The 23,384-nt window shown below is 42.2% G+C and overlaps 2 protein-coding genes and 1 pseudogene across 2 annotated transcripts; 1 reads left to right on the forward strand and 2 right to left on the reverse strand.

Annotated features, from left to right (window-relative positions):
* Positions 1–2,445: 2,445 nt before the first annotated feature.
* Positions 2,446–3,777, reverse strand: LOC145394676 (uncharacterized). The gene has a single exon (XM_080268451.1). It carries the CDS (start codon positions 3,775–3,777, stop codon positions 2,446–2,448), a length of 1,332 nt encoding a protein of 443 aa, XP_080124577.1.
* A 3,346-nt stretch (positions 3,778–7,123) lies between these two features.
* On the forward strand, positions 7,124–7,243 carry LOC145394881 (5S ribosomal RNA; annotated as a pseudogene).
* Positions 7,244–12,209: 4,966 nt separating this feature from the next.
* Positions 12,210–13,529, reverse strand: LOC145394677 (uncharacterized). The gene has a single exon (XM_080268452.1). The coding sequence runs from the start codon at positions 13,527–13,529 to the stop codon at positions 12,210–12,212; it is 1,320 nt and encodes a 439-aa protein (XP_080124578.1).
* Positions 13,530–23,384: the final 9,855 nt, after the last annotated feature.

Below are 23,384 nucleotides of genomic sequence, written 5' to 3' on the forward strand. Positions count from 1 at the left end.
TAGATAGATAGATAGATAGAATAATCATTAAGGAAGAGGCGCTACGAAATCTCCAACGCCACATACGCCCAGTAGGCTTACGGTTAAGACATGTGTAACACTGTATATGATGATATTAAATGAATACCAGAAAATAACCTGCATTTCTTACCCTAGTCACGTAACGCGTAAATTTATATGTATTTAGCAATTTCAATCTGGTATTTTTTATTATCTCTTGATACTTTTATTTACCATAGAATGTAATTATTGAACCGAAGGCATCTTATTCTTGCTACGGTATCCACAGAAGTGTCATTCGACATCTGACGAACTGATGAAGTGAAAACTGGTATCATTAAGCCCGTCTACATAAGAACATAAGAACATAAGAAGAGAGGACAACTGCAGTAGGCCGGTTGGCCCATGCTAGGCAGCTCCTAGAAGAGTAACTGAACTACTAGAATGAGATAAGGACAGCAAAGAAGAAGGCTCTCCCCCGCCCTCCAAACCCTCCAGCCGAAGCCGGCAGGAAAAAGTCAGAAAGAACACCACGCCGTATAGAAAAACTGGCGTGGACATTTTACAGGAAAGTGTGAAAGGAGAATAGAGACTATCATAGTGTAACCTGAAAAGAAATTTTTTTTTGAATTAGTATTGGTTATAAGGTTTTCTTTATTCTATATCCACCCCTTATTTGTCATATGCTTATCTAGCCTATGCTTGAAACTCTCAATGGAAGAGGCAGCAACTACTTTACTAGGTAGCTTATTCCATTCGTCTACTACTCTATTACCAAACCAATTTCTACCGATTTCCTTACTGAAACGGAATTTTTCTAGTTTGAAACCATTATTTCTAGTTCTATCCTGTATGCTCACTTTAAGTACCTTACTAATATCAAATGATGGAAGTTGCCTAGCCCCGGGCCCCGACGTGTCCAGGGAGATTTTTGACTAACTTTCGAAGTTACTCTAGGACTGAACAAAAGATCGTCGTTAAGGAGCTACAATTACTGATGACCTTACAGGCAAAAATGACCTGTCTCATATTTAGCCCATAAGGTCACCAGTAATCTCAGGTCCGTAACGGCTGACAACTGTACCCATGGTGACTGAATTCTTACTCATAATTAGTCCTAGAATAAACTCAAGGTCCTCAAAAACCTCGCGAGCTGAACCCTGAACAGGTTCTTCCTAAGATAAATAAAATCCCTTGACAGTAGCCAGATTAAAGTGAGACATACTTCACGGGGTTGAAGGGGTTAAGCAGGCCGCATTTCTAGTTTAATAGCAAGAAGCTGAAGCAGAACGACTTCACAGTGGCATAGATATAACCGAGCGGTTCCACTGGATGCTTATATAAATATCCTTGGATTCTCTCCCGGGAAAGGAGGATGGTGGACTGCAGGAAAAGATACTTTAACCTTCATTCCACAGAGTTCACGTTTAGATGAGCCTGTGGCTACAACAATAGCACCAGTTTCCAAGAAATAAATATTAGAGAAAAATGTAAATACTTGTCAAAAAATGTTTTTTATTATTTTAACATTTTCCTGAACTCATGGAGAAAATTGATACATATGAATATAAAAGGACAACATTACAAACCTTTAGAATGTATGGGAACAGACCCGGAGTTTGAAAAATGGCTTCACGCCTTACAGTACATAAGAACATGAGAAGAGAGGATAACTGCAGTAAGCCAGTTGGCCCATGCTCCTGAACTACTAGAATGAGATAAGGACAGCAAAGAAGAAGGCTGTTACCATGAACATAAGAAGAGAGGATAACTGCAGTAGGCCGGTTGGCCCATGCTAGGCAGCTCCTAGAAGAGTAACTGAACTACTAGAATGAGATAAGGACAGCAAAGAAGAAGGCTCTCCCCGCCCTCCAAACCCTCCAGCCGAAGCCGGCAGGAAAAAGTCAGAAAGAACACCACGCAGTATAGAAAAACTGGCGTGGACATTTTACAGGAAAGTGTGAAAGGAGAATAGAGACTATCATAGTGTAACCTGAAACCTGTCACCAGCCCGCTCTTTTTTTTTTGTGTCCCAGTTCAACTGGGACGAATATCCCCCCCCAAAAAAAAAACTCGCCCCTTACTCGCTCTCTCTCTCTCTCTCTGAAAAATAGTGTACTTCCGAATTTTTTTTTCTCTATCTCTGAAAAGTAGGTAGGTAGGTAGGTAGGTAGGTAGGTAGGTAGGTAAGTTGGTAGGTAGGGAAGTAGGTAGGTAGGTAGGTAGATAGATAGATAGATAGATAGATAGACAGAGGTAGCAACACACACACACACACACACACACACACACACACACCCGTATTTTTTCTCTCTCTCTGTCTCTGAAAAGTAGTGTATTTCCGAAATTATTTTGGCTTTTTTTCCACACCACCATTGAGGTAAAAGTCTAGGCGCGTTTTTTTTATAGAGGTTTCCCCATGAGGCATAATCCTCTCTCTGATATTTAGTCCGAAAATTCATCGGAGAATTCATCGGAGCTTTCTGAAATGTGTATGATGAATGAATCCACATACATTTCAATTGCTCTGTCTTGCTTCGTGTCGTGTTCCTGAAGTTCTTCGGCATGTCTGACTGCTTGTTTCCAGTTTTCTGGAGTGACGGCACTTATGGCTTCTGTAACCAGAGGTTTGAGGTCAACCATTTTAAAGCTGTTCCTTTTCGCTATGTAGCACTTCACTTGAGCCCAGATCAGCTCTATGGGATTATATTGGCAGTGGTACGGTGGTAATCTCACGACGCGATGGCCTGCTTCTATAGCAATTGTATCTGTCACATATCTTTTCGTGTCCGTACGGTAAGTCTTTGTCAGCTCATATAACTCAGCTTTTGACAAAGCATCACTGACTGCAACTCCCTTTTGCATCAGCCAGTTCTTGATGTCGGCTTTTCTCCATGAAGATGTAGGCAATTTCTCCACTTGTCTGCTATGGTACGATGCATTATCCATCACAATGACTGAGTTTGGTGGAATGTTGGGTAGCAGCTGCATACGGAACCATTCTTCAAAAACTGTAGCATTCATCTGATGGTGGTAATCACCATCATTTTTTGCTTGAAACACCAGCTCACCATTATTGATGAAACCGTCTGCTGTTCCAGCATGGAGAATAATCAGTCGTGCTCCTTTTCCTGTGGGCGGCTTAACTCCTGTTGCTCCTTGAGATGAAGTATCCGTCAAGCACTTTCCAACTGTGTAGTTTTGGTTCACCCAAGCTTCATCAAGGTAAACAAAGGTGTGGCCGGACTGTTTAAGCTGCCGCATTTCTCTTAAAAATCTTGACCGAGCTGCAGCGACATCAGTTCTTTCCATAAGGAATCTTCGGCCATCAACCTTTGCAAATCTGAATCCTGTTTTGAGCAGGACCTTGCGAAGGGAAGTGTCGCTACCACAGTAGCCGATTTTTTCACTGAGCTCTTCTTTTATTTTGTACACAGTTGGAATTTCTTTCCTCTCATAAAACCCCAAGACAGTTCTTCTCAATACACACTTGTCAAAGTCATCAAAACCTGTAACAGGTTCAGCACGAATCTTCTTCTTTGGTGAGGTGAACGTGGGTTTCTGTGGTGCAGCTTGAGATGAAGAACAAATTCTTCTGACTGTTGATTCGCTTGTCTTGGTGGCCATAGCTGTGCGTGCAACTGCTTTTGAGAGTGGCATTAAAGGTGCTCCATTTTCCTTTTCTTCTAAGAAGAACCTGCTTACGTTGTAGATAACAGCCTTAGCTTGGCTGTGAAGGTGGCCATATGGCGAGCTTGAAACAGGAGAACGATCCATAGCGAGACTGTACTTGTCTGAGGGCAGGTCAGTTCTGGCGAGTGTATAATTATAGGTCAGGCGGAGGTATCGGCAAGGCCGCACTCCCCCGCTCATATGCCACATTTAGGAGGGGGGGGGGAACCTTTATACAGAAAACTCTCCTTGATTTTTACCTCAGTGGTGGTGTGGAACAAAAGTCATAATAATTTCATAATTAGTTTCAGAAATACACCAGTTTATATAGAAACCGAGAGAGAAAGAGAAAGCCAGAGACACAGGGTAAGGATCATGGAGCGGGGCTGCAGCGGTGGCCGATGGTCGGTGACATGTGGATATGGCTACAGTGGGGGAATCCCCGGTTATCCCGCCTGCCCCACCACAGCGTTCATTTCTCGCTGCGGCTACTATAGTATTGGTTATAAGATTTTCTTTTTTCTATATCCACCCCTTATTTGTCATATGCTTATCTAGCCTATGCTTGAAACTCTCAATGGAAGAGGCAGCAACTACTTTACTAGGTAGCTTATTCCATTCGTCTACTACTCTATTACCAAACCAATTTCTACCGATTTCCTTACTGAAACGGAATTTTTCTAGTTTGAAACCATTATTTCTAGTTCTATCCTGTATGCTCACTTTAAGTACCTTGCTGATATCTCCCTTATTTATACCCTTCATTCACTTAAACACCTCAATTAAGTCTCCCCTTACTCTACGCCTCTCTAGCGAATGCAGACTTAGTCTTTTCAGTCTGTCTTCATATGATAGGTTCCGGACGTCATGTATCATTTTTGTCATTCTTCTCTGTACATTTAATCCCCTTGGGGAGATATGACCTGGGGCCACTTTCATAAATTTTACTGAGCCTAAGTTGGGAATGGAATTGCTTGCTTGCTTAAATTTATATCTTCACTTATACAGCCAACAAACATTAAAAAACCAAACATGGGTGAATAAAAATGAGATTTTGTTCAACGTAGGAGAGACCTCTAGCAGTAAATGGGTTTAAGAAAGCGAATGTAGCCCCCAGTTCGAAAAATCTCTCATACTCTGAAGACATTAGCATGGTATAAAAACTGCAAGAACAATGTACATACAATGTACAAAGAAAAACTACCGACAACAGACCTGTTGGTCCGTTCGAGGCTCTTTGTTGTAGGGAAGGTTGTATCTAATAAAACTTTTGTATGAATTAAAGGCATGGATAGGAAAGTAGGAAAGCTTTCCCCCACCCCACCAACCCCTCCAGCCATCACCAACTTGAAGAGGTAAGCCTTCACTACGGTGGAGGTGAAGACAGGGAAGGAGGGAGAGACAGAGGGATACGGAGGGGGTTGAAAGGAAAGAGAGAGGGGAGAGACGGAGTCAGTGTAGAGGGGGAAGGGATAAACAAAGACTGGAGTCAGGGGAAGGGGGGCGGGGGGGCTTAGACGAGAGGTGCAGGAAAAAGGTAAATTTACCTGCCCCTCCTCCCTATTTAATCCCCTTGGGGAGATATGACCTGGGGCCACTTTCATAAATTTTAGTGAGGCTAAGTTGGGAATCGAATTGCTTGCTTGCTTCAATTTATACCTCCACTTATACAGCCAATAAACATTAAAAAACCAAACATGAGTGAATACAAATGAGAAATACGGCAAAATATAATCAATTATTAACTGCCTTGTGTGTAGACTCGTTTATCGCAGTAATCGAGCAAGATGCATACTTAGTAAAGTTCCAAGGTGTCCCAGCCAGCAGCATACCATTTTGCGCTGGTGCTGCTGTTGCCGCCATGTCACTGGTGCATTTTGGAATATATTATATTGATGAAATACAAAAGTTCAGTCCGACAGATAAAACATATGAACAGAAGATGAAAGGATAACTACAGTAGGCCAGGTGGCTCATGACAGGCAGCTTCTAAAGGAGTAATTGAACCAAGTTTGGCCGAAACTGTTATATCTCCCCAGCAAACAACTTTGCCAAAATAATCCCATCATCCATTCATTCAGTTTAGGGCTGTCTTAGGGTCACCCTACTGAGTGACAGAACAAATGGCTTCCTGTGTCCCAGCAAACCACTTACGGCGTTGCGTGGTAAACGTAGTTATATTACGCCTGGTCGTCTAGTGGGTTAAGGCGCTTTAACCAGATGGGGCCCGAAAGTGTTTACTATGTATCTAAAAGCTGGTTTATTGCTCATGGGCTATCATGGTGCCAGTGGATGAGCGAGGCTGGTCACCCTCAACTTTCATTTCGACACTGAGTAACAAAGTTCCGGCTCCTACGCTTCTAATAGACAGATAAACAGATACCTGGCAGATAAATGCGAATGAATGATAGATAGACAGGTATAACTCTTCCCACTGAACACCTTCACGGCGCTATGATATCAAGAAACACGGATGTTGTTTGCTCGTATGCACAGGGGACACGACGCAGTGAGGTTGGAAACAGAGTCGTATTCTAAGTGCCTGTGGAAGTTTCGTAACATGCCTTTCTTAGCGAATGATTCAGGGCATTGCACTTAATATCCTCCTGTATATTACCAGTGCAACCTATGTGGATATTAAAACGATATAAACTCAATGTATGGAAATATGAAGGCGTGATAGACCACATAAATCGTTAAGAAAGGTGCTACGAAGTTATCTGTGCAACTCAGAATACGAGCAATATTCTGTTTGAAACTGTCCCTTTGTGAAAGTCAGGTAAAGTTTGACAACAACACCTCGTTTCAGAAGGTTGTAATTAAAGCGTTCCTTTTCTGACCGTCACCTACACTGAAAAACGGAATATTCATAACGGGTTTGATGAAACAGAGTGTTCTTACATCTTTTACCCGACTCCCTCCACTAGACAGACTGCGACAGAATATTGGCTGTATTTTATGTGGTACTAGTTGTTTCGTAACATAATTTGCTCATCGATTTATTATGACTATTACAGCCTAATATTCTCTTTATTTTTTTTTTTTTTTACTAATGACATACTATCTCCACGAAATACAAGAGAGTGAAAGGATGTAACAAGTAAAATAAATCGCCGAGGAAAAGGTTTTGCACATTCCAACTCCAGGTTCAGTGTGACATAGGCCATGGCTTGTATCCTAGTGGGTGTGAAATAGGAGGCAAAAGCAGCGAAAAAAAAAATAATAATAATAATAATAAAATAAAAAAATAACCAGCCCTACCCAACCCTACCCCACCTGAACCTACGCCATCCTACCCTAACCTAACCTAAACTATCCTACCCTACATTATCCTAACAGAGGTTTTTGTCCAGGTTTTTTTTGTCCTGGGTGTGATTCTCCTTTGTCCCAGGGGCTTTAGTTAAGACCAGGAGGACTTGAGAGGCTTTGTTGCACCTCTTCTAGTTTACCATATTACGCTCCATACCACGTTGAGTACACCGCTTCCCGTCCGATCAGCGAAGTTAAGCAATGTTGGGTCTGGTTAGTACTTGGATGGGTGACCGCCTGGGAACACCAGATGCTGTTGGCATCCCTACGTGTCAAGTGGGGTTGGTGGAGGATTAGTGACCCTCCCTGTAAAACAATTAACTCTAGGCCCTTGGCCACCCCGTCTGGGATACATGGCGTCTGGCAATGAATGAATGTGTAATGATGCAAACTGGGTAATATTTAAGCGACAAAATTAACACAGGCCAATGTTTACTTACTACGTATAAAGCAAATAGCAAAGGATGAGTAGCTACGAAATGTCGAAAAACCACTTAGATTTCGACACACACTCGGAGGGATCAGTTTCATGGCCCCAGATTAGACTGGTTTCAGGTGGATTTCAAGAACCCCACGTGGAGGAAAGAGATAAAAGAATGGAATTGCTGTGTGAGGCAGGAAATATTTTATAGATAGATATGACAGAGAGAGAGAGAGAGAGAGAGAGAGAGAGAGAGAGAGAGAGAGAGAGAGAGAGAGAGAGAGAGAGAGAACCATAAAGCAAGGAGGAAAGTAGGATGAGACCATTGGGTTAGGGACCTCTATACATTTAAAAGAATCTGTTCATACAACAGAATGGATAAAGATTCGTTAGGGGACGAACTACGAAAATAATACATAATATTCGGAACGTTTCAGATAAGAAGACACTCTAAAATGACTAAGGTTGCACTCATTTAGGGAAGACTTAGTTGAGGTGTTTAAGCGGATGAAGGGAATAAATAAAGGAGATATTTGCAAGGTACGGTGCTTAAATTGAGCATACAGGACAGAACTTTAATGGTTTCAAGCCAGACGAATTCCGTTTTAGTAACGAGACAGGTAGAAACCTGGGGGGAAGGAAGGGCGGGGAAAGTAGTGGACGAATGGAATATAGTGATATAATTGCTGCCCCCTCCATTAAGAGTTTCAAACATAGGCTAGAGAAGCATCTGACAAGTATGGACTGGATTTAAAAAAAATCCAAGTTGCTGATTCATTCTTTACCCATCTCAGGTATCAATGCGATAGTTTCTTTTCTCCTTTTGCACTATCCTATACAGTTTCCCTATACTGCGTAGTGTTCTGTCTCACTCTTTCTTGTCAATTTCGGCTGGAGGGTTTGGTTGGAGAAGAAGGGCCATCTTGTTTACTGCCCTTGTCCTATTTTTTCACAGTAGTTCATTCACACTTAGGAGCTGCCTAGCATGATCCAAACTGGCCTACTGCAGTTATCCTCTCTTGTGTTCTTTTGTAACTTACAAGAATCTCTGCAACTGTAAGAAGGTCTCGCAAACTTTGAAAGAATTCTGGAAATTTAGAAGGATCTCCGCATATTTAAATGGATTTACGAATAAATTAATAAAGGATCTCTGCATATTTAGAAGCATCTATGAAAAATTATAATTTAGAAATTTAGAAGAATCTCTGCATATTTAGAAAGGTCTGCAAATTTTAAGATGATGATCGCTGCTAATTCAGGGCGATCTCCTCAAATTCAGGAATATTCTCAAAATTTCGAAAGATCCCCGCCACTGTACGAGGCATAGTACAGATTAGATACACGTTATCAGGACAACGAAAAACGCTGGAAAAATATGAACCATGATTAAGGCAGAGGTGATGTACGATAGAGGCGGGGGGTGACGGGGGGGTCGACGGGAGGCGGGGGGAAGAGAGGGGGGGAAAGGGGAACAGGATGCACGTAGAAGAGGGGAGGGGGAGGATGGAGGAGAGAGGTGAGACGGAGGGAGAAAGCGGGAGGGGATATAGCGGAGGTGGCGAGGGAGTGGCTAACTCGGGGGAAGGGGAAGGGAAGGGTGAGGTGGGAGAAGGGGTGAAAGGGCAAGAGGGAGAGTTGACGGGTGATGGGAGGGAGGAGGGGGAATGGAAGAGGGAAGGGGGAAGGGGAAGGGGAGGTGAGGGAGGGGGTTGGGCGTTTGGGTTCGCTGAATTTCATACGATTACTGGGATAAAAAACAAAAAATGATACTCTGGATGAAAAAAGAGGACAGGGACAAGAAGTGAGATAGGGCAGACAGGAATGGACAGGGACAGAGACAGGAGCAAGGGCAGAGAAAGGAGTCAATAGCAGCATCAGCAAATTTGCCGACGATACAAAAATAGGGCGTATCATTAACTCGACTGACGATTGCCATAACTTACAAAAAGACCTCGATACATTGTCCAAATGGTCTAAAACTTGGCAAATGGAATTTAACGTTGAAAAATGCAAAGTACTTAACGTAGGCAAGACCGGTGGAGATACTAAATACAGCTTAGATAACAAAGAAATAAGCAAATCGGAATGCGAGAGAGATCTAGGAGTTATGATTAGTAACGACCTTAAACCAAGGCAACAGTGTATTAATGCGAGAAATAAAGCAAATAGGGTCCTAGGATTTATTTCGAGAAGCGTGAGCAATAGATCATCTAAAGTAATACTGAAACTTTATCTAGCATTAGTAAGGCCACATTTAGACTACGCAGTACAATTTTGGTGTCCTTACTATAGAATGGATATTAATTCGTTAGAAAATGTACAGAGGAAAATGACAAAAATGATACATGACATCCGGAACCTGTCATATGAAGACAGACTGAAAAGACTAAGTCTGCATTCGCTAGAGAGGCGTAGAGTAAGGGGAGACTTAATTGAGGTGTTTAAGTGGATGAAGGGTATAAATAAGGGAGATATTAGCAAGGTACTTAAAGTGAGCATACAGGATAGAACTAGAAATAATGGATTCAAACTTGAAAAATTCCGTTTCAGTAAGGAAATAGGTAGAAATTGGTTTGGTAATAGAGTAGTAGACGAATGGAATAAGCTACCTAGTAAAGTAGTTGCTGCCTCTTCCATTGAGAGTTTCAAGCATAGGCTAGATAAGCATATGACTAATAAGGGGTGGATATAGAATAAAGAAAATATTATAACCAATACTAATTCATAATTTTTCCTTTTCAGGTTACACTATGATAGTCTCTATTCTCCTTTCACACTTTCCTGTAAAATGTCCACGCCAGTTTTTCTATACTGCGTGGCGTTCTTTCTGACTTTTTCCTGCCGGCTTCGGCTGGAGGGTTTGGAGGGCGGGGGAGAGCCTTCTTCTTTGCTATCCTTATCTCATTCTAGTAGTTCAATTACTCTTCTAGGAGCTGCCTAGCATGGGCCAACCGGCCTACTGCAGTTATCCTCTTTTCTTATGTTCTTCTGTAAGACGGAAATGAGTGGACAGGGATGAAGAGTGAATAGAGAGAGGGGCAGAAGCAAAGACGAACAGGAAGAGAGACAAAAGTAAAGCCAGGAGTTGAGAGAGATAAGGATAGCGACAAGGACTGAACAAAGACGCAGTAGATTGCGATATCAGTATAAGATTTCCGTATTCATAAAGTTCTTAGCCACTTTCTACGGTAAACAGATCTAAGTGGCAATTAAGTATTAATATGGGTACTTTTTTTTGGTTGTATTTTTCACTGTAATGCTGTGCGATTGTTTGTGAAGCGTTTGATAGCTGTGTGAGTTAAAATAAAGGGATAAACAAACCATCTCAAGAAAATTTATAAACATGGCGCCATGGAAACAAATACTGGAGGGAGAGAGAGAGAGAGATGGGGGGGGGGAGTGTGATAAAGAGAGGGAGGTAGGGAGGGAGAGAGGGGATAAGTATAAAGGTGTACAGAGGAAAGCAAACAGCAACAGACCCAAATTACCCAATGGTTCTGTCGAGGCTGCTTGTTACAGAGAAGACCATCACTAAGATATCTAATTCTACAGGTTGAAGGTAAGGATGGTAAAGCAAGAAGGCTCTCCCCCACCCACCAAACCTCCAGTCGAAGCTGGCAGGAAAAAAGTGAGAAAGACCACCATGCAGCACGGTAAAGCTGACATGGAATTTTCATAGGCAAGACTGAAAATTGGTATACTATATTCCGTCCTACTATATCTATTCACTACAAGTGTTAATAAGCTACAATTATCATAAACTACATAGTATTTCCCTGCTATAGTTTCATCACGATCTGAAATAGAGAAAAACAGCTTACATCATTATTCAATCATGAAGGTGTTTAGCTGAGGATTTGAAGCAAAATACTTATCCAAGCGATTTCTGAATGTCACCACTGTACTGCAATCAACGACATCCCTGGGTAGTTTATTCCAAATGTTAACAACCCAGTGAGTACGAAGGAGAGGTGTGTGTGTGTGTGTGTGTGTGTGTGTGTGTGTGTGTGTGTGTGTGTGTGTGTGTCAGACAGCTAAGTAAACAGACAGACAGGAAAGGTGCGGGTGGCTGGGAAAAGGAAAGAAATCTGGAGGGCAGAAAACAAGAGGAAACGGAAAAAGTGAAAAAAAAAAAGACTAGAAAAACAGAAAAAGGAAAATTGGTAGGAAACAGGAAGAGGAAAAAGAAAAGGGAAGGGAAATATGGGCGAAAGAAAAATGAGGGAGGAAAACAGGAAATTTTTGAAGGTAGGAACTGGAGGTGGAAGATGAGTTTGTGTGAGGGGTTGGGGATTTGAGTGAGGTATAGTAGGACTCGCGTACGTTTGCGGCTGTGGTGTGGCCCACACCTGTGTACAGTGTGCCACGTTTTCTATACCGTTCTCTCTCTCTCTCTCTCTCTCTCTCTCTCTCTCCTGGCGGGAAATGTGAGCCACCCTGAGTACTTTTGATTCTAAGTTATTTATAATTGTGCTTTCATTTGTTAATTTGGTTTTGTTATATTTAGTGATGCCGACAATGCATTCAATGCATGCTCCCCCCCCTCTCTCTCTCTCTCTCCTCTCTCTCTCTCTCTCTCTTTTATTGCAAGAGACATTTTTGATATTTTCTTTTACATAATATTGTATATATTGTAAATTTGACATCATTTCCACACCACCCTTGAGGTATTTGTCTTGGCGCGCTTTTTTTTAAGAGGTGTCCCCAATAGGCCTATTCCTCTATCTCTCACAGAAGGCAGAAAAACAGAAGAAAAAGAAGGGAGAGAAACATGAGGAAGAAAAGTGCGAAAAAGAGGATAGAAGAGTTATGATGTATCCTCATCAGAAGATGTGAGAGTGATAGTGAAAGAATCGATGTAATAGTCAATCACCACATCTCTCTTTTCATCATCCTCTTGCAGTTTGTCTGCGTGCCTCACAGCATTCTTCCAGTTGTCTGCCGTGACGTTATTGAGTGACTCATGGACGAGTGGCTTCAGATCTGCAATTCTGAACGTATTTCTCTTTGACACGTAGCCTTTAACCTGTGCCCAAATTAGCTCGATTGGGTTATATTGGCAGTGGTAAGGGGGTAGGCGTACAACCCTATGTCCATGTTCTGAGGCCGTCTTATCGATTACGTTGTTTGTATCGGTAGCTGCGATGTGGCGAGTCACAAGGTGCAGGAGTTGCGTTTTGAGGAGACCGTCTGGCACTGTAACACCCTTCTTCTCCAGCCATTCTCGGATCTCCGCTTTCTTGGTTGCAGTAGTTGGTGGTTTATTTATTTTTCTGGAGTGATAGGATGCATTATCCATCACTATAACAGAAGATGATGGAATGTTGGGTAACAGTTGATTCTTAAACCACTTTTCAAAGGTGTCCGCATTCATCTGTTCATGATAGTCTCCTACATTCTTTGCTTGGAAAACAAGGGTTGCTCCAGGAACAAATCCATCTTTGGTTCCTGCGTGCAGCAAAATCAAGCGGGAACCCTTCCCTGTGGGCACCCTCACTCCCATGGCCTTGTTTGCATTGCTGTCTACCCAGCATTTGGACACAAAGTAATTTTGATTGATCCATGTCTCGTCTAAGTAGACAATGGTTTGGTCTGAACTTCTAAGCTCCTTCATTTCTTTCAAGAAAATGCACCGTGCATAAGTTATATCATCTCTTTCCATTAGGAATCTCCGTCCATCAACATCTGAATAACGAAAACCAATTTTCTTCAGAACTCTTCTTAATGTCTCACGGCTGCCAGGATACGAAAGACTGATCTTAATTTCTGCATAAATTTTTTCAAGTGTTGGGATTTCCTTCCTCTCATAAAAACTCAGAACTGTTCTTCGTAGCACGCCTTCATTAAAGTTATCAAAGAAATCGGTCATTGGTGCTACACGTTTCCTTTTCTTGGGGGACTTAAACTTGGGACATTGAATCTCCTCATTCTCTCTTGCATCTTTAGAGATTTTTTCAACTGATCTCTCGCTAATCTTTGTTGCTGCAGCTGTACGAGAGACGACCTTTGATAGGCCATGAAGAACTACTCCCTTCTCACTCTCCTCCTGAAAATACTGCCTTACATTGAAGACAATTTCTTTAGCCTGGCTGTGTAGAGGCGAGGAATGGGCTGATTGAGCTGCCATGCTGTCTGTGCAGAGGACATAAAGGAAGTGACACGAGGTCACCACCAGGAAGCTATGCTGTCAAGGCCACCAACTGGGTGTGGAAGTGTTGCCGCTCGAGAGTGAATGTTTTTTTTTTTTTTACTTCGGTATTGGCATATGCCTACTATTTTGTCCTACATATTAGCTTATGATTATAAATGTGATTATTTCTCGCCCTTAAAATTACGGTAAAAGCCAGTAAATGTGAGCATTTTTCCCTAGCAACACCTGTACAAGCTATGCTTGGGTCTATGGAGGGGTACGTACTTTATCTGAGGCCAGACTGGTTGTGTAAGTGTTGCCACTCACAAGAATTACATGAATTATTTCTTTTACTTTGGATATTGGCATATTTCTTCTTTTTTCAGGCTCATTATCTTATATCCATAACTGTGATATTATTACCCACCCTAAAACTACGCTAAAAACCATTAAAAGTGACTACAATTTCTTTTAGCAACACTGTACAATATGTATCCCATGTCTCTGTGTTACTGTATAAATATTTTATGCATAATAAGATTACTGTTGATTCATCCATCAAAATACACAAGTGTAAGTTTTAATCATCTGAATTTATCGTATTTGTGTTGCCTTGTACATAAATAGCTTCCGTTTCACATCGCAAGTTGGGGAAACGTGGCACCATTGTACACAAGTGCGGGCCACACCACAGCCGCAAACGTACGTTTTTTTTATAGTTAGAGGGAGAGTGAGAAATGGTGTGTGTGTGTGTGTGTGTGTGTGTGTGTGTGTGTGTGTGTGAGAGAGAGAGAGAGAGAGAGAGAGAGAATAAAACCACAAGAGAAGAGGATAACTGCAGTGCTCCGGTTAACGTAAACTATATATAAAAAAAAAAAATAGCTAGTTCCTATAAGACAAGAGGTGCACAGGCAGGAATGAGAGGAAGGACAGAAGAACGAAGAAGGAAATGAAGGCAAGAGAAGGAGGTGAAGGGAGGGGTTGGGGAGAGGGATTTAGTGGGGGGAGGAGAGGGAGGAAAGGATTAGGGGGAAGGGGAGAGGGAGGAGAGGATGAGGGGGGTGGGAAGTAGATGGTCAGAAAGGGTGAAGGTGGGATATTCTGGGTCATCACGTGTTCCGAGTGAGGTCAATGTCACGGGATCCAAGGCTTGTATTCTCGTCGGTGAAGGAGGCTCCCAAACACCTCCTCCTTACCAATTTATTTTTTGGATACGGCTGGTTAATATCATTTTGTACGTTATATATGCTGAAAATGGTGGCATTCGAATGATTTGAGTAACACTGAAGAGGACGGTAAGGTGTAGTAAGCAAAATAAATCGCCCAGGAAGAGGTGTTAGGGAACTTCCTTAACCAACGAAAATCTGGATCCTAATCTCGTCGGGGTATGTCGCAAACACCTCTTTCTCAGCAATTTGTTCAACATCTTATTCCTTAATATTCACCCGTGCGATATTTGGGTCTCAATATCGATGTACAGTACATCGTCTAAATCGCGTGCAAGATATTATTAACCCAGAGTACTGAGGAATAAACTGCTAAGGAAGAAATCTTAGGGAGACTTCTTAATCCACGCGAGAATGACAAGGTTTCGGGGGCCAGGTATATAAAATTTTAATTGGTTCTTAAGTTAAAAACTCTCCATAATTGCTAAATAATAGTTTGAATCACTTGAAAGAAATGAAAAAGACGTATTGAAAGAAATTAATAAGTTAAAACTTCAAAAATCGCCAGGTCCGGACGATATATATGCAAAAATTATAAAAGAAACCAAAGAAGAATTATGTCAGCCACTTTTAACATTATTTAATGACTCTTTAAGTTCAGGAGAAGTTCCAGAGGCGTGGAAGACCGCAAACGTAGTGCCCATCTTTAACCCGCCCTGTCCCGACGACGTATGGGTACGTTGCAACGATTTGCATTTGCCAGTCCCGGCGACGTACCAGTACGTCGTGCAATTGCAATGTGCATAATTTCAACAATTTTCAAATTTCGTGCTTGATTTGCGGTACGTACCCTCGCCTGACCTTCCCCTACCTGCCACCAGGCGAGGACACTCGGCGACCCCGCATGACCCGCGCTAGCCCGCCACTCGTCCACTCACCTGGTAGCCACGGTCCTGCTCAGACATGGCTAAGAGAGGTCTCTCAGAGAGCGAGATTCAAGTCGCCCTGGACACCTTTACCGGCGACAGTGATTCCCCACTGGATGACAAGGAGATGGACAAGGATTATGTGCAGCCAGAGGAGGAAGAAACCACCAGCAGTGACGAGGAAGTTCCGTCACCCAGGAAGTGGCAGTACGTGACTTACCGTGCTGCTAGAGAGGGGCAGGAGGCAAAGAAGGCACGTGGTATATCATATCCCTATCCCCAGCGTGCTTTGGAAGGAGAATTCGAGGTCGAGGACGAGGACGAGGACGAGGACGGAGCCGTGGGACGTGCTGCCACGTGGTATGGATGGGAGGTGATTACACATCGTGGCCCAGAGCGCACACCACGTCGTATGAGCAGGTATGGGCCTAGCATTCTGTTTGGGGAGCTAGGAAGTCAAGTGGAGGGAGTGGGGAGTGAAATGGAAAGTCCTGGGATTAGGAAAAGTGAGAGTGACGTGAGTGAGTCATTGCTCTCCCTACGTAGTGTGAGGTGGCAGAGTGGATCACGTGGGCCAGTGCGGGTGCGTTCATTATCACGTGGGGTTGTGAGGGAGGGGGAAGGTGGGGAGGAACCACTCCAAAGCACGTCTTATGCTCCCCAATATCCCCTAACACGTGGTCGAGCAAGGTTGCGTGAGAGAGCACGTGGTGTGGTAATGGAGGGGGAAGGTGGGGAGGAACCACTCCCCAGCACGTCTTCTGCTCCCCAATATTCAACTATTTCATCCCCACAGCCCCCTAATGTTCCTCAAGGCCGTAAGGGTAAGGGAAAGGGAAAGGGTAAAGGCAGATGGAAGAGGAGTGACAGTGGGGAAGCCCTCCATACTCCTTCTCCCCCACCTCCCCAACCAGGATCTCCTCCCCACCCAGACGAAGGCGGTGAGGGGGACGAGGGATTTGTGTTGTGGGATTGGGAGGATGGGAGTGATTTTTCTCCCCTCATTCACCCCTTCACTGAGCAAGGGCGATCTGGCTGCATTGCACCAGGTATTCACAGTAATTCAACCAGGTTGGATTTTTTCCACCTGTTTTTCAGTGAGGCATTCGTAGATCAGATCGTTTATCAAACAAACCTGTTTGCAAGTGCCCAGCGCCTAGAAAGTGAAAGATTGGGAACAAGGAGTAGGCATTCTATGATCTATGATTACCCTGTCTCCATTCCAGAAATGTTCTTATTTTTTGCCCTTGTCCTTTTGATGGGTATAATAAGAAAGAATAGAATTCCTGCTTACTGGACTAGGGACCCTGTTATGTTTACCCCCATATTTGGTCAAGTGATGAGCCGTAATCGGTTTCAACAAATTCTAAGTCGCCTCCATTTTTATGATGCTCATGACCCTGCAAATGCAAACAACACTGACAAAATGAGGCGAATTCGGTTGGTCTTTGATCACCTCAGGCAAACCTTTCGATCCTCATTCTATCCCTATAGAGATCTCGTCATAGACGAGTCTCGTGTTGTGGAGAGGCAATATTTCATTCAGACAGTATATACCCAGCAAAAGGCACCGTTTTGGGTTCAAGATCTTTGTTATGTGTGACTGTAGGACTGGATACGTGCAAGACATAGTCTAGTACACCGGTGCACAGACAGACATAATAGAAGATCGAAGTATAGGACTTTCGGGAGCAGTGGTAAAGACGATGATACAAGACTACCTTCATCGTGGTCACGTTCTCTACCTCGACAACTGGTACACTAGCCCTCTTCTCGCTCGTTATCTTCACACACATGAAACGGGAGTCTGTGGAACCGTAAAGGTGAACCGGCGTCACATGGTCAAGGTAGGGCGGAAACTTGCAAGGAGTGAGGTTGTCTTCTTCAAAGCCAACAACATCCTTGCAACAATGTGGAACCACAACAGAGAAGTAAGCCTCTTGTCCACGGTTCACCGCCCCTTGATGCACCGTACTGATTCTGTTGATTACCAGAGCGAGAGCAGGCGTCGTGTTTGGAAACCTGAGTGTGTTATGGATTACAATATAAACATGCACCTCGTGGACCAGTCTGACTCCATGATATCGACGGTAGAGTGTGCCAGGACCACGATGAAGTGGTATAAGAAACTCTTCTTTCACTTACTAGATATCACTGCTCTGAATTGCCACCACCTTCACGCCATGACCACAGGAGTTCAGGAAACATTTGAAGGGTTTGTGAGGGAGCTCACACGAGAAATCTTTGCTAAGTATGCTGTTGAAAGGCCCCAACAGCGCCTCCGCACTGCCCCTATTACCCAGACTCCCCAGAGAATATCCGGCCGCCATTTCCCCACTCCTATCCCTCCCCAGCCCAACAGACCTAGGCCCCAGTGCAGGTGTCACGTGTGCAGTAATTCCCAGGTGAGACTCACGACACAGAGGAAGGACACCCGCTATGAGTGCGTGCAGTGTGACGTGGGTCTGTGTATTCACCCATGTTTTAGTGAATATCACACGTTGCTGCAATTTTAGCATGGTGTGAATGCGAAAGGGCGCTGAAATTATGAGGTAAATGCGACAGACAGACGCTCAGTGAAAATATCAGTCATGTGGATCTCCAAATATTAGTATAAAGTGCCTACGGGTAGAACATAAGTGAAAACATTGGGTGTAAGTATATAAATCTGCCCTAAGTTGAAACTTACATAGAGAGGGTTGTATGATGCGATATTCTGTCGCTCAGTGCAATAAATACGGCCCGTTATTATATATTTATTATTATGTGACATTCTTACGGGTATAATATGAGTTCAAATTATTGTATAGGATGATGTATATTCTAAGTCAAATATTCATAGCATGTCTATAAAGATAAGATTTCCTGATGCTTAGTCGAATGAATAAGGCACGTATTAGTCAAAATAAAAGTCAGCAAGTGATAAAGTGAATAATTAGTATATAGGTGTCTGAGTGAATTAGTATATAAGTGTGTGAGTATTATGTATGACGAAACATTCCTTGCGAGGGTATTTTCAGGCGATATTCTCACGCTCACTTGAATAAATAATGGCAGTAAGTATGTACAGTGCATTCTAGGGGTGTAAACGTGTGTAATGTAAGTGGGAAAATATAATTGGAGTGAATAAATAAAGTAGATGATGAAACACGAGTGTTTGAGATCGTGGTTGCTACGTGAATAGGCGCTAGCATATCGCTAAATGCCCTCGTAATGAATGAAAATAATTGAAAACCTTTACAGTGGTGGAGGAAAGGTTCTATGTAAATGGGAAAATAATTGGAAAGTGATAAAACAATTTGGTATGTTGAAATACGAGTCATAGCGAGTGCGCTTACTAAGCTGATGTGCGCTAAACTTATGCTGCATGTCATCATAATGAATGAAAACATCTGAAAACACTTACAAACAGTTGTAATTGGTAAATTGTCATTGAAACAGAAGTATACAAGTAGAAAAAATGATAGGTTGACTCATACCAGAAACTTAGCATATAGCATGTTATGACTCGGACCAAACTCGCTATGCTCGCGCGATGGTACAATGCTCATTTTCCCTATATATGTGTCTGAAATCCATTATATTGTTACTGTTATTGTTTATTAGTTCAAATTCAATAAATGTAGAGGTGTTGTGTGTTGTTTCTCCCATTATTCCTTACCATAGAAAACGTAAACGCATATCCAGCCCATTACAGAATACGATACCTGCGGGGAGAAACCGCACCTGTACAGACCACTTATAGACTGCAGGGACCACTTTCTTCATGATTTTCCATCGTTTCTCGACCTAAGCGGAAGTTTTAGAAGAAAAAAAAAATTTCCAAAAAGGCTCGGGACTGGGGGATGTCATAGGTGCGGAAAGCCTCGGGACGTGACGGGTTAAAAAGGGTGATAAATCAGCTGCGTCGAATTATCGTCCGATAAGTCTAACGTCAATAGTAGGAAAAATGTTAAGAGTCAATTTTGGCAAATAAGATTAGAGAACACTTAGAAAGATTTAATCTTATAAACGAAAGTCAGCACGGATTCAGGCAAGGACGATCCTGCCTCACAAACTTGTTGTCATTCTACTCAGAGGTCTATGAGGCAGTAGATAGCGATAAAGCTTACGATGTTATTTATCTGGACTTTAGTAAAGCGTTTGATAGGGTCCCACACGAAAGGTTAGTTAGAAAGGTTCGAGCACATGGTATAGACGGCGATATCTTAAAATGGATAGAATCCTGGCTGAAAGGACGAAAGCAGAGAGTATTAATAAATGGAACTAAGTACCACAGGGTTCAGTACTGGGTCCCTTATTATTTATCATATATATAAATGATCTAGACTTAGGAGTCAATAGCAGCATCAGCAAATTTGCCGACGATACAAAAATAGGGCGTATCATTAACTCTACTGACGATTGCCATAACTTACAAAAAGACCTCGATACACTGTCCAAATGGTCTAAAACTTGGCAAATGGAATTTATCGTTGACAAATGTAAAGTACTTAACGTAGGCAAGACCATTGGAGATACTAAATACAGCTTAGATAACAAATCAATTAGCAACTCGGAATGCGAGAGAGATCTAGGAGTTATGGTTAAAGTCGTTCTATTTTATGAAGGCAGTTTGGGTGGGGCGCTCTGGGACCTCAGTCTGTTAGCTCTGTTGTCACATCGTCGCCACACACGTGCTCTCTCTCTCTCTCTCTCTCTCTCTCTCTCTCTCATATTAACTACTACTAATTGTATTTTCTTTATTTTCTCTCTTGTTTTCGACTTTTTTTCAACACCACCCCTGAGGTAAAAGTCTATAGGTGCGTTTTTTTTTATAGCTTCCATGGCGGGAGACTGACCGCGTATGACCCGCTCACGCAGGGCTGTCCCTCGTGTCACCACCTGACAACGTCGCAAAAGCAACGTTGACAAGTCTTATGAGATTTATACTATACTATAGCTTTTTTATTGAATTACATCTATACAGAGTGTTTAAAATTCATTTATAAGTAGTTACTAGCTTAAAATAGGAGAGAGAGAGAGAGAGAGAGAGAGAGAGAGAGAGAGGTGAACACAAATAATTACACGTGTGTCGGCGACGATGTGACAACGAATCCCGGAAAGAAAGTATCAGGAAAAAAAAGTAACTAAAAAACGTAAGGGAAAGAGCTAATCTAACCTAACCTAACCTAATCTAACCTAACCTAACCTGACCTAATCTAACCTAACCTAACCTAACCTGACCTAATCTAACCTGACCTAACCTAGGAAAAGTTGTTACTTTTTGACTGTTACTTTTTTTCCTGATACTTTCTTTCCGATTCCCTGTGACAACAGAGCTAACAGTGTGAGGTCCCAAATCGCACCACCCAAACTGCCTTCATAAAACAGAACGACTGTAGTAACGACCAAGGCAACAGTGTATTAATGCGAGAAATAAAGCAAATAGGGTCCTAGGATCTATTTCGAGAAGCGTGAGCAATAGGTCATCAAAAGTAATACTGCAACTTTATCTAGCATTAGTAAGGCCACATTTAGACTACGCAATACAATTTTGGTGTCCTTACCATAGAACAGATATTAATTCGTTAGAGAATGTACAGAGAAGAATGACAAAAATGATACATGACGTCCGGAACCTGTCATATGAAGACAGACTGAAGTCTGCATTCGCTAGAGAGGCGTAGAGTAAGGGGAGACTTAATTGAGGTGTTTAAGTGGATGAAGGGTATAAATAAGGGAGATATTAGTATGGTACTTAAAGTGAGCATACAGGATAGAACTAGAAATAATGGTTTCAAACTAGAAAAATTCCGTTTCAGTAAGGAAATAGGTAGATATTGGTTTGGTAATAGAGTAGTAGACGAATGGAATAAGCTACCTAGTAAAGTAGTTGCTGCCTCTTCCATTGAGAGTTTCAAGCATAGGCTAGATAAGCATATGACTAATAAGGGGTGGATATAGAAAAAAGAAAATCTTATAAACAATACTAATTCATAAATTTTCCTTTTCAGGTTACATTGTGATAGTCTCTATTCTCCTTTCACACTTTCCTGTAAAATGTCCACGTCAGTTTTTCTATACTGCGTGGTGTTCTTTGACTTTTTCCTGCCGGCTTCGGCTGGAGGGTTTGGAGGGCGGGGGAGAGCCTTCTTCGTTGCTATCCTTATCTCATTCTAGTAGTTCAGTTACTCTTCTAGGAGCTGCCTATAACCGGCCTACTGCAGTTATCCTCTCTTCTTATGTTCTCATGTACCGTACTATCGTATTAAGTGGATTTGGTTTGTAACAGCTTTTCCTTCGCGATTTATTCTGTATATTACACCTCAGTATCCTCTTGCACGTTACTGATGCATACTACGTCTATCTTAAACTGATAAAAAAAAAAAAAAAAAAAGACAAACAGCTGATACGCGATTGAGGCACAGCCGAGGTTCAAGAGGATTTATGAATACGGCTCCTGAACTCCCTAGAGAACTGCGTCGTACTAAAGAATCGTATTCATGAAAGATCTTAATCATTAAACAGTTCTTACGATGTGCAATTCTCCATATCACAAATTTCTTCTATAGATATGTAGATAGATAGATAGAGAACATATGAACATAAGAAGAGAGGAGAACTGCAGTAGGTCAGTTGACCCATGCTAGGCAGCTCCTACAACAGTGTCTAAACTACTAGAATGAGACAAGATATCAAATAAGGCGGCCCTCCCCCGCCGACCAAACCCTCCAGCGGGAGCCGGCAGGGATAGGTCAGAAGGAACACCACGCAGTATAGAAAATCTTGCGTGGTCATCTTATAGGAAAGTGTAAAAGAAGAAAAGAAACTATCGTTGTAAAACCTGAAAAGGAAAAATAATTAATTAGTACTGGTTATAAGATTATTTTTTTTTATACTCATCACTTTTTTATCATATAATTAGCTAGCCTATGCTTGAAACTCTCAATGCAAGGAGCAGCAACCACATGACTATGAAAAAACTACATCCGTTCACCACATTCGTTCACTACTTTACTGCCAAACCTTTCTACCTATTTCCCACCAGAATGGAATTTATCTAGCTTGAAACCATTACTTCATAGCTCTATCCTGTTTTCTGACTTTAAGCACCTTGCTAATATCTCATTTATTCCCTTCATCCACTTAAACACTTTCATTAAATCTCCCCTTACTCTACGTCTTTCCAGTGAGTGCAAATGTAGTATTTTCTGTCTTTATTCATATGAAAGGTTCCGAACATCATGTATCATTTTTGTCAATCATCTCTGTACATTTTCTAACGAGAACTGAGATGCATTATGATCCATTCTGTATATATCTACGGTCAATGCCCTCTCGTAACTCGATCTGTTTTAGCAGGAAGGCCAGGAAAGGGATGAATCTTACCTCCCTCTTTTGGGGGAAGGGAGGAAGTGGAAATCTTAGTTTTTCTCTTTTTATTTTGTTAAGGACAAGGAGAGGAAAGTGCAGAGTTTCCTCATATTTTGTTCCTCCTACAAAACCAAATCTAAGTTACGATCGGATCCCCAATGCCATCAAATTTGTAGGCCTGCTACTGAGCGATGCGGGTACCACTTTTGAAGACTTTAGTTTATTATAGGAATATATATGTCAGTTTCCTATATTTTGTTAACCTCCTGACTCCGATGACTTTTTTTTAAATTCTTGCTATCTCCAGACGAGTTTATTAAACTCAAAGGGAAAAGTCCAGCAGTGAAGGTGTAATGAAGACTGCATATATCCCTTCAAGCTCGAACAGTAAATCCTAAGCTGAA

This window comes from Coenobita brevimanus, chromosome 28, assembly GCF_032717465.1.
Source record: "Coenobita brevimanus isolate Jiangsu-jjx chromosome 28, ASM3271746v2, whole genome shotgun sequence".
Classification (NCBI taxonomy): domain Eukaryota; kingdom Metazoa; phylum Arthropoda; class Malacostraca; order Decapoda; family Coenobitidae; genus Coenobita; species Coenobita brevimanus.

What these genes read in the sequence shown, in the direction of transcription:
- LOC145394676 (XM_080268451.1), bottom strand. Translation starts at nt 3,777, where the DNA reads ATGGATCGTTCTCCTGTTTCAAGCTCGCCATATGGCCACCTTCACAGC.
- LOC145394677 (XM_080268452.1), bottom strand. Translation starts at nt 13,529, where the DNA reads ATGGCAGCTCAATCAGCCCATTCCTCGCCTCTACACAGCCAGGCTAAA.